Here is a 19,568-nt window from a genome sequence, read left to right on the forward strand (position 1 = left end):
TTCAGTCACTGTTTCTGGAGAACAAAGACCCCTTTGGCCTCGTGGAAAGGTCAACACGAAGCACTGTTGTTTTGAGTAGCAAAAGGAGGAGGTACAAAGGCTAAACTGGCCCCAAAACAGCTCTTGTGTTTAGCACTATAATTTATGCGATACTGCAAAACTTTTGTACCAGGATGACTCGTTTCAAAACTGCTGGTTGATTAAATATACATATACATATAGATATAGATATAAAAATTACTAAGTCAACATTTGCTGTTTTCAATGTGAAAACGATAAAATGTAATTCTTGAATAATTGTGCATTTGCCATTGGGTCCTCATTAAAGGGACCATAAAAATAATTTTGTAATAAAAAAACTCTTATTTTTAAGTTTAGTATTGCCCTCAAGTTCAAAAGTTTGGAGCAAACGTACTGAGTAAGCAGGTTTGGGATCTGTTCCTGCCAGGGATCTGGAAGCCTTAAATTTAGTGATCCCCACAGCAGGCCCAGGGAACCTGACAGCCACGCACTAGCATTGCATTGTTAACAGTACAGGGCTCAGGAATGCCCGTTGACCCCATGAAGCACTGGGACCGAAGACTGATGAGGTCTCATTTCATTGGCAGCAAATGCTGCCACAGCTGGTCAACTCCTTGTACAGAGCTCTGGGGGCACAGAAGTGCGCTGGGGCTCTGCCTTTCCTTGGGCTACCGGACAAGCAACTAGGGGAGGGACAGGGGCCTGGGCGGGGACCACTGAGCACCAAGGCTGAGGGTGACCCGGGAGCTGACCTTCTACTCGGCTGGAGGCAAGGGCCGAGGAAGGGATGGGCATTTCAGTGATGTAGAAGTTAGCTGTGCAGGAAGGAAAAGTGCGTTTAAGGTAGCTTAGAGACAGATGACGACCAAATTGCCACAGAGAGGGAGGAGGAAGGGAGGTGGCTTCCTCCACCTGCCCCGCCGGTCAGCCACGCTCCTTGGATTCTGTGAGTTAACATTCATGCTTTCTGATGCAAGTCTGCTTGTGAAGAAACAGGAACACACCTCTCCTGGTTCTGGCAGGTACACAATTTTCTTGGCAAAGCTCTTTGTTGCCAAGTTCAGTTTTATTTGGTTGCCGCTCTGAACCGCTGTCACCGGAATTCATAGATGGGCGCGCTGTGTTCAGGGACATGGGTCAGATTGAGGGACTGATACCTGTAACCGAGAAAGAGACAGGATAAGAAGTAGTTACACTTCATGCCCATTGAGCAAAGGATATTAGAAAACCCCTAAACCAGAGTGCCTGACAAATCAAATTCTGCCTAAAAAGCCAATTCATTTTGTTTTTGTTTTGAGATGGGCTCTTGCTGTGTTGTCCTGCCTGGCCTTGAACTCCTAGGCTCAAGTGATCTTCCTGCCTTAGCCTCTCAAGTAGTGGTACTATAGATGGATACTACAACATCTGGCTTTGCTAATTCATTTAAAGTTCACAAGCTGAACCTATTTGTTCTCTGTGTGTGTATGTATTAATTCTCCTGAATTATGTGTAAGGTGAACAGATTTTAGACATTCTGCTCTAATTATGAAGCAACTGTAGCATGTCTTATTAAAAAAAAAGCACCCTAAACCTGGTGTGGTGCAGCATGCCTGTAATCCCAGTGGCTCGGGAGACTGAGGCAGGAGGCTCGAGAGTTCAAAGCCAGCCTCAGCAATGGTGAGGCGCTAAGAAATTCAGTGAGACCCTGTCTCTAAATAAAATACAAAACAGGGCTGGGGATGTGGTTTAAGTGCCCCTGAGTTCATTCCCTGGTACCCACCCCCCCAAATAAAATAAAATAAAATAAAATAAAATAAAATAAAATGGCTAGCAATAGCTCAGTGGTAAACTGTTCTGGTTTCAATACCCAGTACCTCAAGCCCCCAAACAAACAAACAACAACAACAACAAAACCCCAATTAAAAAAATGAAATAATAATAATAAAAGAGCTTTTGCCTAGCATGTATAAGGCCCTGGGTTTGATCCCTAGCACTGCCAAAAAAAAAGAAGAATATGCATTAGCCATCAGGAATATGCAAATCAAAACTACAATGAGATACTGCTTCACGGCTTCCTGGATAGCTATAATTATAAAGACATGATAACAAGTTTTAGGGAGGGTGTGAAGAAACCAAAACCCTCATGCATTGCTTGTGGAAAAGTTTGGCAGCTCCTCAGAAAGTTAAATATAGAACTACTGTATGACCCAGCAATTTCACTGCTAGGTATATAATCAAAGGAACTGAAAGCAGGAACCAAAAAAACTTGTACACTCATACTCCTATAGCAGCATTATTCAGAATAGCCAAAAGATGGCTATGACCCAAGTGTCCATTAACTGAGGAGTGGATAAATAGAATGTTGTATATTCATGCAATGGGAAATTATTTGGTAATAAAAATGAAGTTCTGATACATGTTACAATATGTATGAACCCTTAAAACATTATTCTTAGCAAAAAATGCCAGAGACCAAACAAAAGAATACATGTTGTGGGATTCCATTTATACAAAATATCCAAACAGGCAAATCTATACCAAGAGAAAGATTAGTGGTTGACTAAAGCTGGGAGGAGAAAAAGGGTGGGGGTGATGGCTAAGGGGGATGGAGTTTCCCCTTATGGTGATGAAAATGTTCTAGGCTGGGTGGGTGAACCTAGGGTCAATGGCAGAGCACTTGCCTAGCATGTGCAAGACCCTGGGTTTAATCCCCAGAAGGAAGGAAGGACATTGGATGTCCCCCTTATCCCCCTAGTACTGGGGATTGAAACTAGAGTGCTTAACCACTAAACCACATTCCCAGCCCTTTTTGAGATAAGGTCTCATTGAGTTGCTGAGGCTGGCTTTGAACTTGTGATCCTCCTCCCAAGTGGTAAACTCCGCCTCCCAAGCTGCTGGGATTACAGGCATGTGCCGCTGTGCCCCACTAGAATGAATGTGTTCTAAAGTTAACGGTTGGGGCTGGGGATGTGGCTCAAGCGGTAGCGCGCTCGCCTGGCATGCGTGCGGCCCGGGTTCGATCCTCAGCACCACATACAAAGGAAGATGTTGTGTCCGCCAATAACTAAAAAATAAATAATAAAATTCTCTCTCTCTCTCTCTCTTTAAAAAAAAATAAAAAAAATAAAAAAAAAATAAAGTTAACGGTTGCACAACTGTTAGTATTCCAAAATCACTGACTTGTATACTTTAAAGAGTGAATTGTATGAAATGCAAATAATCTTAATAAATCTATTATTTAATAAAAAGGATTATGAAAAGTTTTATAAACTCATATAAAAACAATAATTACTGGGCAGGGGCTGGGGCTCAGCGGTAGCACACTTGCCTGACATGTGTGAAGCACTGGATTTGATTCTCAGCACCTCACAGAAATAAAATAAAGCTCTATCAACAACTAAAAATCAATCAATCAATCAATCAATCAATCAATCTGATTTTAAAAAGCAATGATTACTAAAAACCCAATGATCATGACTACAAGATTGGCCACTGTACTAAGAATTTCAGTCTATCTAGGCTAGGGTCACTCCCGAGTCACCAAAGAATGAAAAATTTCAAAGAAAATAAAGTGCTTCCACCCTCTGAGAGGAAATCAGGTGTTTCATGACAGGGCTCACCAGCCAGGTATAGCAAGGTACTTAAAGAAGCAGTAAAGAGGCAGGAGGGTCCCCCAAAAGGTAGCAAAAGCAAGCAACTGAGGTGGTCTTCTGGCTTCACCTTGGAGGAACACAGAGCAGGACTGTCAAGTCACATGGTCTCTAGTGCATGTAGAATGAATACTGGCTGCCAAAAACATACAAAGGAGTAGCTTACATTTTAGTTACTGATTAAATTTGGGAGGGATAAATGTAAAGTCAGAAAGATGAGATGAACATTGCCAAAATTAAAGTATTAAAAGCATTTAGGAAGTATAGCTCAAAAGTAGAGTGCTTGCCTAGTATGCATGAGGCACTGGGTTCCAATCCCAGCACTGCCAAAAAAAAAAAAAAAAGGAAGGCATTTTAGAAATAAACTTTTTCATATAATATTTCAGTCTTATTTCATTTAGTCTGCTCTGTGGTTGGGAATAAGGCCCTATTCTGAGCAACTGATTAAATAGGGCCTCAGCACCCAAATAGAGCATGAAATCCATACAGAGGCAGGGTGAGAGATTTCCTTTTGGGTGCGATGAGCCAGGGGAGAGCCAGGGCAGGCAGGCAGCATCTGCCATGGCCCCTGGCCACTGGGGGCCTTACCATTCTGAACTCCGATGGTAGTAGTAACCCTCTATGGAGGCTGCTGACTTCTGAAAGCAGATGTAATAGAAGCCGGCAAAGGAAGCACCACTGATGTCTTTGATGGTGTGGTCTGGGACCAGGAACTGCTCCTGCACACAGATGAGGGATCCATCAGTAATAGTGTTCTCAGACCACCCCTGAGGTCTCCCTGTTAAGCATCAAAGGGTTCTAAGGACCATATGAGAAAAAAGTATGACCTTTATATTTTAAGCCAGACTTGTTGGGTGACAGCAAGCCTTTGGGTCTCGGCTTGACTTCCGGATAGTGCCCACATGCGGCTGGAGCATTTTATGTACTTACATGGCAAACTGTCTTGAGCTCACCAGGATTAGTGACTCAAAGAAAGTACCACAGCCCCAAGCACCTAATAGATAAATCAATGACAGTCAACCTGCTCAACTATATTTCAGAGACCACAGACAGAAATGACCTGGAAGAAGTATGTTTCTGCTCCAGTTCCCATGAGCTTTAGAATAGTGAGTCACTTCTGGTCTGTGATAGTTCTGGGGGTGGATTGATTGCCAGGAGACCCTGTGACATCTCCAAAGCTCTACACATCATCCAAACAACTAGAACAGCACTGATCTTGACCAGATGCATTACGAAGAGAGGCAAGTTTGCCACTGTATTGGCACCAAGAGTTGAAAGGCCATGTCCTTGTTACTATTCTCCTGGAAAGCGTAGGTTTGAAGCCCAGGGCTTCAGGATATCAACCAAAGGCTCACTTGTGAGTCGCCCTGAGAAATTCTTCGGAGACAACTCCATTGCTTTCAATTTTTTTTTTTTTTTTTTGGTGGTGCTGGGATGGAACCCAGGATCTTGTTCATACTAGGCAAATTCTACCACTAAGCTATGCTCCCAAATCCGCCCCCACCCCCAAATTTAAAGACACAGGTTTATTCATAAGACAGAGGTTTATTCAACCTCTGAAGTTATACTTTTGAAACATAATTTAGGGATGGGGATATAGCTCAGTAGCAGACCACTTGCCTATTATGCACAAGACCCTGAGTTTGATCCCTAGCCTTGCCATTTTTTTTTTTTTTTTAAATTTCAAATTAGGACAAAAGATGCTTTTTTTAAAGATTTAGTTGGCATGTGTCCTGTTAGATGGCAAGCTGGGAGGGTAGGGCTCAGCATTTGTTCACCAAATCTTGTACCTGTCTGGTAAAGGAGTCATGATCCCCATCCCACAAACGATTGACTTCACAAAATAAAAATGGGGAACCACTATTCCAGATGCTTTGTCTTTAGGAAAGTCAACAAGATTTCATGCTAAAATAGCTTTCTTCCTACAATAAGGCACTAGGGGATGACAGTGGTGCATGTCCCCAAATTAAATTAATAGATCTACTCCAGGATTTTGCTATCCTGTGTCTACACCTATATTGCTATCAGAGCAGGGAGCAAAAAGACTCCTCTGGCAAGGGACAAACCATTGAATCAACCAGGGCGGTGAGGGGAAAATCTACATTCCATTCTTGGTCCCTCATTTCCTGAGCTGCAGGAAGCAGAGGGTCCTGGGGAAGGGATGTGGTAAGGAGACCAGTCACTCTGATGGCATTTAAACCTGTGGTAGAACAGGGTACAATGGATGACTAAGTTCAAAGAAAGTTGCCCTGAACCCACACAACACTTGGATGATTCAACCTGGAAGTTCAAAGGGATTCCTGGGTGGGAGAAGAGAAAAGAAGAAGATGCAAACAACAGTGTCAGAGGGTACCCACCTGGGCACAGCCCACTTGCTGTCAGTGTGACCGGAAAAGCCAGCTGGGGCCTCAGCAGTGTATGCTCTGGAATTGTGGCTGCTTTTTACAAGTGTATAAAGATCCTGCCATGAAGACACTGTTACAAGCACAGGGCACAGAGGCCCCTGACTGGGAGTGGAGCACACATGGAAGTTTTGGAAGAGGCCTGGATAGGACCTTACCTTCCACCTCATGAAGACATAATCCCCATTCTTCAGTTCCTCATAGTCAAAGTCATCTGAATTAAATGATTTTGCATACTGATAAAAAGCCAGAAACTTGCCCTGAAAGCAAAAAACAGAGTATGATATTGGTCAACAGAGGGAGGGGCTGGTATCAGAACTAATGGCTTAAAGGACAACTAATTCCAGGTAGTAGAGAAGGAGCCTGTGTTCATCCTCAGTGAACAGAGACCTGAACTAGAGGCAGACACCAGGTCTCCAGCTGAGGCACAGCTGAACTACAACTGCCCAGTTAACATAGTCTGAGGAAATGGCTGAAGGATGGGAAATGACTGCAATTTCAAGGGCCTCTTAGAACACCCTATCACAAACATAGGAAAGCTATGAGTAACTAATGAGAAGATCTCTGAAAGTAAATTCACAGGAGCAAAATGAACTGTGCAGAATCACTAGACAGCATAGCCACAAAGGAGAGAGGATATAGTAAAATTGGTCCATTGACATAATATAGGAGTTTGGGACAGCAATTTAAGTAGAAATTGCAAACAGATATAATGTGGCTAAATTTTAAAAGGAGACTGTACAGCTATGTGAGGAGGCATATGTCTTTAGTCTTAGCTACTCAGGAGGTTGAAGCAAGAGTATTACTTGAACCCAGGAGTTTGAGGCCAGCCTAGGCAACATAGTGAGACCCTTTCTCCTACCAGCCCCCAAGAAAAAACAGACTAAAAATAGGTTACAAAACTGAATCTTATGATGCCATTTTTAAAAAGACAAAAGAAAGTATCGTCATCCCTTGGTATCTGCAGAGTATGGGTTCCAGGACCCTCTGCAGATATCAAAATTTGTGGATGCTCAAGTCCCTTATTTAAAATGGGATAGCATTTACATACCAACTTGCACATATACTCCCATATATTTTAAGTCATCTTTGGATTTCCTTTTTTTTTTCTGGTACTGGGGATTGAATTCCAGGAAGCTTTATCAGAGATACATTCCCCAGTCCTTTTTTTTGGGGGGGGGGGTGCAGGGTGTCACTAGGTTGCCAAGGCTGATCAAACTGTGATCTTTCTGCCTTAGCCTCTCAAGTCATTGGGATAATAGGCATGCACCAGCCAAGTTACTTCTAATACCTAATATAATGCTATACAAATAGTTGTTTTACTGTATTAACTAGGTCATTATTAACAACCAGAAAAAAAGTCTGCACGTATTTAATACAGATATAATTTTTTCCCCAAATCTATCTGTAGTTGGCTAAATCCATGAATTCAGAACCCACATATAGAGAGACTGACTATATATACCCAAAAGAGATTCAGGAAGAGACTAACAGCTGTTTTAGCTTTAGGTATTATCATTATACACAATTTTTTCCCCTGTAGTTTTTTGTCTTAAATAAACATGTATTAATTTTGTTTTTTAATAACACCTTAAATAAAAAACCAGTGATAAAAATTTAAGGTGAGGGCTATGCTAATTATCCTGAATTAATCATTACCTAATGCGTACATGAATCAAAACATCACATTGATGCTGGGGATGTTGCTCAGTGGTACAGCACTTGCCTCTTGTGTATGCAGTTCTGGGTCCCATCCTCAGGCCGGGGTGACCCGTGGCCTTCTTCGTTTCTCTCTCACCCTGAATATTTCAATCCAGTCTAGCAAAGTCTAGACATTAATGGGGCAACTAACAGATGCTTCCAGGTATTAGATTTGTGCTGAGGACTGAATCATCACCGGCCTCATAGCCTATGCTTTTTGAGGGACCAATTTGAAATAGCAAACAAAGTTGCATGAGAGAAAGAGTATGGTTTATTACAAGGATAAACTTCGTACACTGGGGTTTTCCAGGTGAGGAAGGAACCACCTGGTGAGGTGGTAAGCCAAGTAAGACAAGCCCAGCCCTGGGCAAGGGTGGGTTCAGGAGCCTACCAACTCTGAGGGACACCATCACACACTACTTGGGCTCCCCCAACCTTTTGGATACCTGAATCTTGCTCTTCTCTTCATATTTTAAAAACACATAAGTGACTATCTAGCTTTTGGTGTTCACTTGCTGTACTCAAAACATATAACTTTCAGAAAAATGTTTTAAAAGGCTCAAGTTTAAAGTTAAATTGAACTGAAACCCAAAATTTTGAGAAGCATCAATAAGCAAAGTGGTGATGCACAGTGAGGCTGACACAGACAAGAGTCTGCAGCAGTCCTTGCCATAGGCTGTGGTCCCAGAATCAGGGAGAGTTTAGTTGCTGGGGTTGTGTGGCAGCAGGAGGAATGAGTTCTAGAATCTTCTTTACTGACCCAGTCATCTCTGGTGGGTTTACAATGGATAAGAACATTGGACTTTCTCCATATTAAACAAAAATGTATCATCACCATGTCAACTAAGCCAAAGGCTTCAATGATAGGTTGAGAAACAGTTTCTGAACACACAAGACTTGACAACCAGAGAAAAGATGCTAGGACAGTAGCCCTATGTTGTTTTGTTGTTTTTAAGTGTTCACTCTTGGGGAATAAGAACATGGTATGCTTGGCAGATAAAAAGTGGGGAGCCTGGATTTTTCCATGGTGTCTGGCTGGTCCTTAGGTTAAGCTTGCTCTGTATCTGTCCTGACAGGATGAAAATAAACAATGTTCTAGCTGGGTGCCATGGCACACACCTGTATGTAATCTCAGCAACTCAAGAGGCTGAGGCAGGAGGATTGTAAGTTTGAGGCCAGCCTTAGCAACTTAGCCAGACCCTGTTTCAAGACAAAAAAAAAAAAAAAAAAAAAAACGGCTGGAGATGTAGCTCAATGGTAAAAGAGCCCTGAATTAAATCCCTAGTACTGCAAATACAGAACAAAACAATACAAGGTTCAGTTCCCACTAAATTTCCATCACTGGTATTTTTATCTCAGGTCAACTACAATATCAGAAAGGACTGCTGTCTGTTTCACAGGGGTGTCCTGTGAAATTAGACAGGACACAGGTAGTAAAGAACAGGATACTGCTGAGATTCTGACAGCTATCCACAGCTGTATATGGAACTCAGGGGTTGCCATCATTAGCTGTGTGCTATTAAAAAGGAGTTTGGTCAGTAGCTAAACTTTTCAGAAGGAAGATGGAGGGCTGGGGAGATAGCTCAGTGGTAAAATGAAATGGTAAAATGCACAAGGCCCCGGGTTCAATCCCCAGCATCGCCACCATTAAAAAAAAAAAAAAAACGGGGGGAAAGAAAAAGGAAGATGAAACAACTGGAGTTTGTGTGTGGGAATCAGTTACCCTCTGGCTGCAAAGCCCCAAACGCCTCTTGGTAAGGGACAAGGTCTCTGGCTCCTAGAGTCCCTCAGCTCTCCAGCAGTCTCTGGACGGCTGAGAGCAGAGTCCTACTTACCCAGTGTTTCCGATCAACATCTTCATCGGCGTCCCACTTTCGAGTTAAGAAAGGATGCTTTTTACTGATTATTTCTCCTTCAAAGAAAGTTGTAAGGGTTGGATACTCCTATGGCAAAAGGAAAATATCAAAATAAGATATTGTGATTTTATTTTAAAAAATATTTTTGTGCTGAGGATTGAATCCAGGGCCTAGCACACTAAAGCAGTTGCTCTACCACCGATCTACATCCTCAGACCCTAAATGACCTTTTTGTGTGTGTGCACTATAGATTAGGGGTAGGGGTACTGCAGTGCTTTCTTTGTATGCATGAGGGCCTGTGTTCCATTTCCAGCACTAAAAAAGGAAAAGAAAAAAAAAAAAAAACTTATGATTTAAACCACTAGTTTTCCTAAGGAACGATTCTGCACTGACAGAATATTAAAATACTTTAGGCAGTGTGTCAGCGTAACTACAAGGTACCCCCAAACTGTGGTAAATTAAATAAATGCTTTATTTATTGAATGAGCTTCAATATGTACAGAAGCTACAAAAAAAAAAAAAAAAAAGATTGAGTATTTCACAGGATCAGCACAGGAAACTCAAGCATTTGACTATGTAGCCTAATGGGGGGTAATTTACAGAGGCAAAGAAAAACACATGCCAGCAGGAAGAATATTAGGGGGAAAAAAATCAAAGAGGGAGACAGGTAGGCAGCAACAGCCCCTACCCCCCAGGCAGGCAATGGGTTTCAGTCATGGAAGTCATCAACCAACAGCTCTCACTGATTCCAGGCTCACCCAAAACTGTCAGATCATGTGTGCATTGGCTTTCCTGCAGTCTTGTCTTTTGAGGGATTAACATTCATTTGGCCAGTATGTCAATGAGCACTTCTAGAATAGGCAAGCACCTCATTCCAAGAGTAAATGGGCACTTTTGTTTGTATATCAGTGTCTTGTGAGTTTGGTTAGTGTGTGATCCATCTCTCTGCTTCCAAAAAGTTGAGCATAACTTCGACTGAAGCTTCCAAACTCATCTAAGGAGTTAGTAAAGGGGCCGACCATGGACCCTGCCAGTTGCTGGGCTCCTGGGAAAGGTATAATGGTGGCTGGCTCAGGCATGCATGATGTTATTTAACACACATTCTTTATGATACTGGGATTTCATTTCTAAAAGGCACATGAATAAACCATAAAGCTGTGCTTTTGTAAATGTGAGGCACATTATCTTCAATTTAATTTTTAATATTGCACATCGTGACTATTAAGACTAAGACCCATACCATTTACATGGTCTAACTCAAATAAAGGACAAATCTGATATTCTAACAATTATAAATGATAAAACAAACAAAAAATATAGGTATAAAATTCATTCGTATTAATTACATTTTTCTGCATTTTACTAATAATCTACAGCAACCATACATCAGATATGTAATTTTTACAAGTTATCAAGTAGCTGTACAACTCTGTGAATATACCAAGTCAATGAATTGTATGTTTGTTAGTGGAGCACAGAACATATAAATTTAACTTCATAAGGAATCCAGCAAAATGTATAGCCCATTGGAATGTTAACTCCAAAGCCAGTGATTTGGGTCATGGGAAGCTGCACAGAAATGATAAGTAACATTAGAAATCTAGAATTCTAATTTAAGTAGGTGAATTATATGGTATGTGAACTATAGCTCAATAAAGCTACTAGTAAAGTTATTAAAAAAAAATAATTCTGATTATGTACAACTATAATGCACCCATACAAAAAAATGTGGGGGGAAAAAAATCTCCCCACCCCCCAAAAATTCTGCCAATTACAGTAGTAAACATTCATAATCCCAGTGATTTAGGAGGCTGAGACAGGAGGATGGCAGTTCAAGAACACACTCAGCAAATTAGTGAGACTCTGTCTCAAAATAAACAATATAAAGGGGCTGGGGATGCGGCTCAGTGGTAGAGCAACTCTGAGTTCAATTCTCAGTACAAAAATAAATAAATAAATAATAGTAATAATTGTAAGCATCTGAGGCCTTAGCAGGACTTACAAACCCCAGGAAAAAGATGGACCTTTCTTTAACTGGAAGCATCAGTCCATCACTTGACCTTGATAGGGGTAGACTTGTGACCTTCAGAGGTCATTCTACTTGAAGAGCAGTTTTGCCAAGAGGAATGAGTCCCTACAGTTCTATTAAGAGCCTAAGGTTACCAGGGGGAGGAAGGAAGAGAGGGAAAGAGGAGATTCTGGAGAAAAATACTGTTAAATTCTGTGCATGTATGAATATGTAACAACGAATCCCACAAAAGTATGAGGGGAAAAAAAGAGCCTAGAGTTCCTAGTGGGCTGGCTGCCCTAGTGAAGGGCCATGCTAGTGCCTGCTCCTAAAGGAGCACTGCTGTTCCTGACTCGTAGGGGTTTCCCTCAGTAAGTCCCTTACTCAGGCAACTTGCTTCCAATGGAGAGATCACAGTTGTTAGCATTTCTGTCTACTGTGTCTAGATTTCTAACGTTACTTATCATTTCTGTGCAGCTTCCTATGACCCAAATGACTGGCTTTGGAGTTAACATTCCAATGTGCTATACATTTTGCTGGATTCTTTATGAAGTTAAATATTTATATTCTGTGCTCCACTAACAAACATACCTACTGCCTTACAAACTGAGAATTTTCTGTTTTAGGCTAAAATCCTTTACTGTCACTTTCTACCCCTACTTGATTGATGATACCTTTTGTCAAAACAACAAATTTCACAGGAAATCCTCAATTCATCTCCTAATATAGAAGAGTAGGTAGAGGTAGGGGGTATAGCTCAGTGGTAGTGCATGGCCAAAAAAAAGAAAGAAAGAAAAGCAAAGTAAAGCAGGAGAACCAGAGGGAATCATCCTCTATTCATATTAGATTCTTGCCTGCCACTTACTCTAACATGGCTTCCTCCTGTTAGAAAGTTCACTAAAAATGCAGAGCAGATTTTTGATCCTTACTTTTCAAATGAGGAAACTGAAATTAAGGGAGTAAGGGACACAGCCCAATACTGCTGGGTCATCAAAACTATAAGAAGTGATAACAGGTCACAGGACATTGTAGAAAGGTCACATCCAGGCACTCACAGCAGAGCTCAGTGGCCAGTCAGTCCTTCCTTCCTCTTCCTGTTTACCCACTAATGGAAAAGAAGGGATGCTCTTTCTTACCTTCTAAATACCAAAATTCTGAAGTTTGAAAACTTAGATCTAAGGAAGGAAAACACTCTACTTTTACCTATCAGGTTGAAGATGGGACAGCCACTTTTCAATGTTCCAATGAAGCTCAGTTCTTGAATGATTGATGCTTATCTCAGAGACTACTAAACTTATGGTACTTATAGTACCTATATTCTCACCATGTATATATTTATGTGTACGTATATACTTAAACACACACATATATATACACACATTTTTACTTAAAAATATAACAAAATGAATAGTTTTGATCACACTGTGACATATTTACAAACTTTTCTTTAAATGATTTATGAGGGGCAGAACTATGGTAGAGCATGTATGCTTTAGCACACCTCAGGTCCTAGTTTATATCCTTACCACCAAAGGGGAAAACATTTGTGGATGTGTGTACTTCTCTGCAGGTCACATCAGAACTGCACTGTATATTCCCTATATGATAACAATGCTTAGAAATGGAGTTGGGATTGCCCGCCCTCAACCCTGCGGGACTGCTGAGCATGCCACCCACTTCCCAGTTCTAGCTCAAGTGAGCAAGTGCTTACCTCAGTAAGGCCTTTAATCTTCAGGTATCCACAAAGATAAGAGTTCCCTGTGTCCACGTGCTAAAAAGAAAAGTACACACAGACCATTACACACAGATGAATACACCTTGAAATGCTGGGGGAGTACTTTGGAAACCCTGTAAGGCTAGGCTAGAGCAGGTAGACCTGGTGGTCAGTGCAAGGACAGTGTAGCCAAAGGTTCTACCAGCCTTTGGGACTGTACCACTACACATGTGCCTGTTCTAACAATGCAAACTGATCTCAGGGCCCTCTCAACTTCCTTAAGCTGGAATCTTGGGACTGAAGTGCCTTTTGGGAACAGTGAGCCCACTTCTCAAATCTCATTTTCTGCGGTCTCCAACACAAGTTCATCTACATTATGCGTTATTGAGCACCAGGTCTATTTACCTGTACAAATGGGTATCATCCCTAAACCTGGGTCTGACTTTCTAATGTCTAACTAGCTTCCCTTTATTTCCTTGCTGCTCAATCACTAGTCTAAAAAATGTACTCCTGCCCTGGTATTTATCCAAGGTACCATAGTGCACTATTTCTTTATGAAATGAGAATAATATTCAGGAACAGAACCTTATGAAGACTTACATGGTATAATTTTAGTTATGAGCCAAAATACCAATCAAAATTCCGATTATATTGTAAATGTCTGCCCTGTCTATTCACTACAGATACTTGAGTTTCTTAATGAAAAGAGTCATGAGCCGAAAATAAATAGGAATAACAGACATAGTAAATTTTGAGGGTTTAGTAGCCACCACTTATTGGTTGCTGAGACTCTGCCGAGTGCCTGTAACCAATTTCCTCTTTTTTCATGCAGGCAGGGTTTAGATTTTGTTCTGGCAGCTACCCTATCCTGTAAGACCTGGTCAACTGCTAGGTGTGGCAGTGCACCTCCTGTAATCCCAGCAGCTTAGGAGGCTGAGACAGGAGGATCAAAGTCAGCCTCAGCATAAAGTGAGATGCTAAAAAAACTTAGTGAGACCCTGTCTCTAAATAAAATACAAAAAATAGGACTTGGGATATGGCTCAGTGGTCGAGTGCCCCTGAGGTCAATCCTCCATACCCTACCCCCGCAAATAAGAAGATCTGGTCAACCCCCATTCTCCTTACAAGTCATTGGTTTAGGGGTGAGTGACCCAGTTGTGGCCAATCAGATGTGTGTGAAAAATCTCCTGGGTGCACCCACAAAAGAGCACTAGCTTTCAAAGAAGCACATGAGGAAGAAATGGCCTTTTTCATTCCCCTGGTGGTGGTAGTATCTGTATGCAGAGTCCAATCTTAGAACAGCCATTAAGAAGAGATCAGGAGGAGAAACAGGCTACACAATGCTAGGGATGACAGCCCAGTAAGATGGAAGAATTTTGGCCCCTTAATTAACTATCCTGGGACCACATCGCCTCCAAACGCTTTACAATGTGAGATAATAGGTTCACTTGTTCTGTAAACTATTTTGAAATGCAAAATATGGTTACTCATGGCTGAAAGCATACTAACTAGTACATTTATCCAAATCTATACAGACTCACCCTGAACAGGCAGAGTGTGAGTTTGTGACTTAAAATGAATCTAATTGTCACGAACTATGGAACTCTGCCTAATAACTTTTGAATCAAAGCAAAACAAGGTTTAATGGTACCTGTAGCACAATAAGACTTTTATTTTAAATTAAGTCTCATTTTAAGAAACTTGCAAAGTTTTGTGGCATTTATCAGATTTGGGTCGATTACACCATAAATGAAATACTAAGGCAGTCCTTAAAAACTGTAATGAACTTGGTCAGCCAGATGATGTCAGCACTGAAGCAATTGAGCTTCAATAAAGCTAAAGTGCCTTCACAGTTTGGTGCTGGTGACAAAGGTATTCCATGTGAAAACTGCCAAAGCATTTTATGTGTCCTCATCTGCTGACCTTGGCATTGGACATTATGGAAAACAGCTGATTCACACTAATATGGTTCAGCAAAGAACTTTCATTAAAAGTTCTAACCTGAGGCCTTAAATTTCATGTATGCAATTCTCATTGAATTCAGTATAGTTTGGGGTTTCACAGCTGCTGGAAAGGGTATCAGGTGGCAGGGATACTTGCTAATAAGATTAAAAATTGAACTGTAAATTGGCTCGTATTTGCATGGATTATCACATGCTCAAGAATCAGAATTTCTGTTTGGCCTCCGTTCAACCATGTGTCTCTCCTACTCTGCCCAAATTGATCTTGATGATGGTTGGTGAACTCAAATTACCCCACAACACATACAGTTTTCACCAAATGAGGGGGCAGAATCTCAATGAGAAAGATAACAAGGCAAATGTTCAGCAAGGAAGTCTCACAGCACAGCTGTGTCCAACAGCTGCTCTTTTTAATATTCCTTTTAAAGGGACCCAGGCTTCACTCTACTGGTGGCTTCTAGAATGGTAGGAGAAGGAAAAAGTAGTCACAGTAAGGGGAAAAAAGATCCAGTGAGAACCCCATAAAGGTTTGAGGAACACTATATTGAAATATCCCAATAGAAGCACACAAAAGATACTCATCACCACCAGCCACCAGAGAAATTCAAACACAGACCACACTGAGCTACTATTTCACACTCATCAGGATGATGACAGTCAAAAAGATGAACAATAGCAAGTGTTGGAGAGGACGTGCAAATTTAGAATCCTCATATGTCACTGGTGGAAATGTAAAATGACAGCCACTTTAGAAATGACTGGTAGTTCATCAAAATGTTACATATAGAGTTACCATATGACCCAGCAGTTTCACTCTTAGGTCTGTCTACCCACCCAAAAGAAGTAAAAGCATTCCACATAAAAATCTGTACATGAGCTGAGCACAGTGCTAAATCTACATTCTAGCTCTCAGGTGGCTGAGGCAGGAGGATCACTTGAGTCCACGAGTTCAAAGTCAACCTGGGCAATACAGTGAAACCCCATCTCAAAAACAACCATAAATGAACAAATTTGAACACAGATGTTCATAGCAGCATTATTTGTTATAGCCAAAAAGTATAAACAACTCAAATGTTTACCAACTGATGTACATCAATGTCTATCAATGGATAAACAAAAGGTTGTTATATCTATACAATGAACACTGGAACAATAAAAAGGAATGAAATGTTGATACATCCTAAAATATGGATGAATTTCATGAATCTTGAAAATATCATGCAAAGTTAAATAAGCCAGTCACAAGAGGATAAATATGGTTTCTAGTTAATGAAATAGCCAGAACAGGCAAATATATTTAAAAAAAAGTTAGCAGTTGCCTAGGATAGGAAGGGGGTATGACAGCGAAAGGTATGAAAGTTTCTTTTGGGAATGATAAAAATGTTCTAAAATTTGGTTGTGGTGATGGCTATACAACTCTGAATATATTAAAAATGACTGAAGTGTATACTTTAATAGGTGAATTATATAGTATGTGAATTATATGTCAATAAAGGTGCTTGAAAAGAAAAAGAAAGAGGCTTATGAAAGACAGGAGAAATATTCTGAGAAGGCTAAGTCTAAGAAACTAGTCCTAGCTGAAAAACCAGATGGTGGGGCAATTCACATGCCACTAACAAGTCGCAATGATGTGAATAAGCAGCTCACCAATCCAGATGTAGGGTGGCATTCCTTGGCATGGCCACTGCCCCCACCATCAGACATCCTACTTAAGTGTCTTCCAACCATCATTCAGATGGTCTGGGAGGCCTGAGACCTACCAGTCAATCACTCAATCACGGATTTTATTGGTTCACAAGGAGACTGGCACCTAATGAGAGTTCAGAAATAACACAATAATCACAGAAAGGAATAGTCACTGAAGTAACCAAAGCAGACTCCTTTAGACACCTAGCTACCCTGTCGGTAGACTACCACACTGGAAAACATCAAATGGGCACAAACTTGGGACTGTCCAAACATGACCCAGGGATCTCACTTCCAGAATTTTATGATTAGCTGAATTTAAAACAAAAAAACAACATCAGGAAAAAACAAAAACAAAAACAGTCTGACCTTCATAAAGTCTCACATTTTAAGCAAAAAAAAAAAAAAAAAGGGAATCACATTAGGCATAGAGTTATGGGACTAAAATATCCCAGTTACAGCAGCTTTTTAATTACAATAAATATCACAGCTCATGATAGAACTTTTAAATTTACAGATCAAAGACACAATTAACATGAGGATGCAGCTTTCTCAGCCAAAGCCAGAAGAAAAACTATTTACTCTCACAAAGTAGTAAGAAAAAAAGGAACTGAGGAATGCTCTACAGTTAGCAGAAAGAAGAGGAACCCTTACTGTCTTTTGAGTAGAAAGTCTACTTGTTCAGAAGAGAGACTAAGAGGGCAAAGAGTGAGCATGAGGAACAGGTACTGTCCACCCTCACAAAGGAGGGCAGTGAGGCAGCATATAGGGCCTCTAAGCTTCTGGGAGGGTTTTCAAAGGACAGGTATTTGGAGGGGCTTTTGGTATCAGAAGGAATGGGTAAAGGAAGGGGGAAAGTGGGTCCTCAAGTAGGCAGGGGTAAAAACTGAGGAAGAATGGTTTGTGGGGAAGGGAGATAAAAGGGAGTATCTACCACCACCAAGCTCCTTTGGCTAGGAAAAACTGTCAAGTGTGCCAACATCTGGGTGAGAGAGGTAAGGCATAGGAAAGGCCCTGGGTAGGTGAAGCTGTAATTCCAAAGCTGATCTGGGACTCGCAGCAGGTACTCGGAAATCCAGGTCAAACACGGGGAGGTGAGTGGACACAAAATAAAAACTGGGTGAGTTAGATTTCCCAGTATACTGGTATCAGAGACTCGGAGGAAGCCCTATGCCATGTAGATAAAGTTAAGAACACTTTGAAAGAAGGTCCCTTGGACCAAGTAATGAGCTAGATGAAAGTCTGGGTAGAGGCCAGTGAAGACTTGGAGCTGATGGCAAGTGGCCACAGAACTGGGTAGGAAGTTATATGAGAGGCCTGGGGGAAGAAGGCAACTGGGTGCCTGGACCATTAAGAAACTGAAGTAGGAGGTGGTATCAGGGACCCCAAGGGGTAAGATCCTAACAGACTGGTGAAGAGCTCCACTCTGGCACCCAGGGTGTGAGTACCTGGTTTATTTGGAGACAGGGACGAGGGAGGGATCAGTGTGGATTCGGGGCTCTCAGCCAAAGGAGGGAGGATGCTCCCCATCTCAGGAGGCTGATCAACCTCTCCTACAGAGGAAACCACCAGAGGGGGGAGGTCCCAGGGTCTGAGAATAGGGGATCGTGTCTCAGGTCTGGCAGAATCTGGCCTGGGCCCCAAGTCTGGGGAAACCAATGGAGAGTTCTTCAGGGTCTGAGAGGGACTGGTGTGGGGCGACAGGTCTGGGGAGGAAGGACCCAGGCCAGAGGACGGCCAGACAAGGCAGGGCTTCCGGATCCCCGGGATTCAAGTCTGGACAGTGTTCAGGGTCTGCCAGGAGCCGGTCACCGCAGGCTCTGGGTCCGAGGGGCAGCTCAGGTCTGGGGCTCGGAGTGTGTGAGACACCGGCGGAGCAGGTCCCGGGTGGGAGGCGCCGGGTGCAGGAGGCCCCGGCGGTGAGGGCCTGGTCCGCGGCTGCGGGCTCGAGGAGCCGAGGGCGGGCACGGCCCGTGAGCGCCGCGAGGAGGCCCTCGGGCCCCGGCCGGCCCGGCCCGGCGCTCACCTGCAGCACCACCTCTACGTCGTACGAGTTCCCCTTGCTCTTCTGGTGGCCGCGGAACTTGGAGCCGCTGTAGAGCAAGCTGGTGGCCACGCCGGGCTGCTGGGTGTTGATGGGCGGCGGCGGGATGAGCGAGGCCGCGGAGGCGGCCGAGGCACCGGCCGGCGGGGGACACTCGGTGCGGACCGGCATCGCGGGGTCCCCCGGAGCCAGGGCTGGGGGGAGGGGGAGAGGAACCGCCGCCGCCGCGCGGGAGCTGAGGAGGGTGGCGGGGAGGGAGGGGCTGGGGCGCGCACGCGCGGGGTGGGGGCAGGAGGGGGCACCACCCGCCCGCTGCCGGCGGACCAAGCTCTCGGGCCGGCACCCGGACCCCGGGACCTGCGAGCAGGGCCTCCCTGTCCTGAGCTGGGTCCCCCTCCCCACTTGCCCTCGCACACACACACACTACCCCTTCCGATTGGCTCGAGAGCGCCGAGGGGGCGGGAGCAGGCTCACGCGGCGCTTCCGCCCATTGGCGGGCGGAGAAAACACGTGGCGAGGTGTGCGAGCTACCTTCTGGGACTTGTA

The 19,568-nt window shown here is 43.0% G+C and overlaps 1 protein-coding gene across 1 annotated transcript; it reads right to left on the bottom strand.

Moving 5' to 3' along the window:
• On the bottom strand, nucleotides 1-19,280 carry Gid4 (GID complex subunit 4 homolog). The gene is made up of 6 exons (XM_076869314.1): nucleotides 19,005-19,280; nucleotides 13,329-13,388; nucleotides 9,589-9,696; nucleotides 6,211-6,312; nucleotides 4,239-4,369; nucleotides 1-1,178 (listed from the first exon to the last, which is right to left on the bottom strand). The coding sequence occupies exons 1-6, from the start codon at nucleotides 19,191-19,193 to the stop codon at nucleotides 1,115-1,117; spliced, it is 654 nt and encodes a 217-aa protein (XP_076725429.1). The 5' UTR covers nucleotides 19,194-19,280; the 3' UTR covers nucleotides 1-1,114.
• Between the last annotated feature and the right edge of the window lie 288 nt (nucleotides 19,281-19,568).

The sequence above is a fragment of the Callospermophilus lateralis genome, chromosome 11 (genome assembly GCF_048772815.1).
Source record: "Callospermophilus lateralis isolate mCalLat2 chromosome 11, mCalLat2.hap1, whole genome shotgun sequence".
NCBI lineage: Eukaryota > Metazoa > Chordata > Mammalia > Rodentia > Sciuridae > Callospermophilus > Callospermophilus lateralis.

Excerpts from the sequence above, each read along its gene's own strand:
- Gid4 (XM_076869314.1), bottom strand. The coding sequence starts at position 19,193 with ATGCCGGTCCGCACCGAGTGTCCCCCGCCGGCCGGTGCCTCGGCCGCC. Across the intron at positions 13,389-19,004 it reads ACGTAGAGGTGGTGCTGCAG|CACGTGGACACAGGGAACTC; the intron begins GTGAGCGCCGGG and ends TTTTCTTTTTAG. Across the intron at positions 6,313-9,588 it reads ATGTTGATCGGAAACACTGG|GGCAAGTTTCTGGCTTTTTA; the intron begins GTAAGTAGGACT and ends TTTTGCTTTCAG.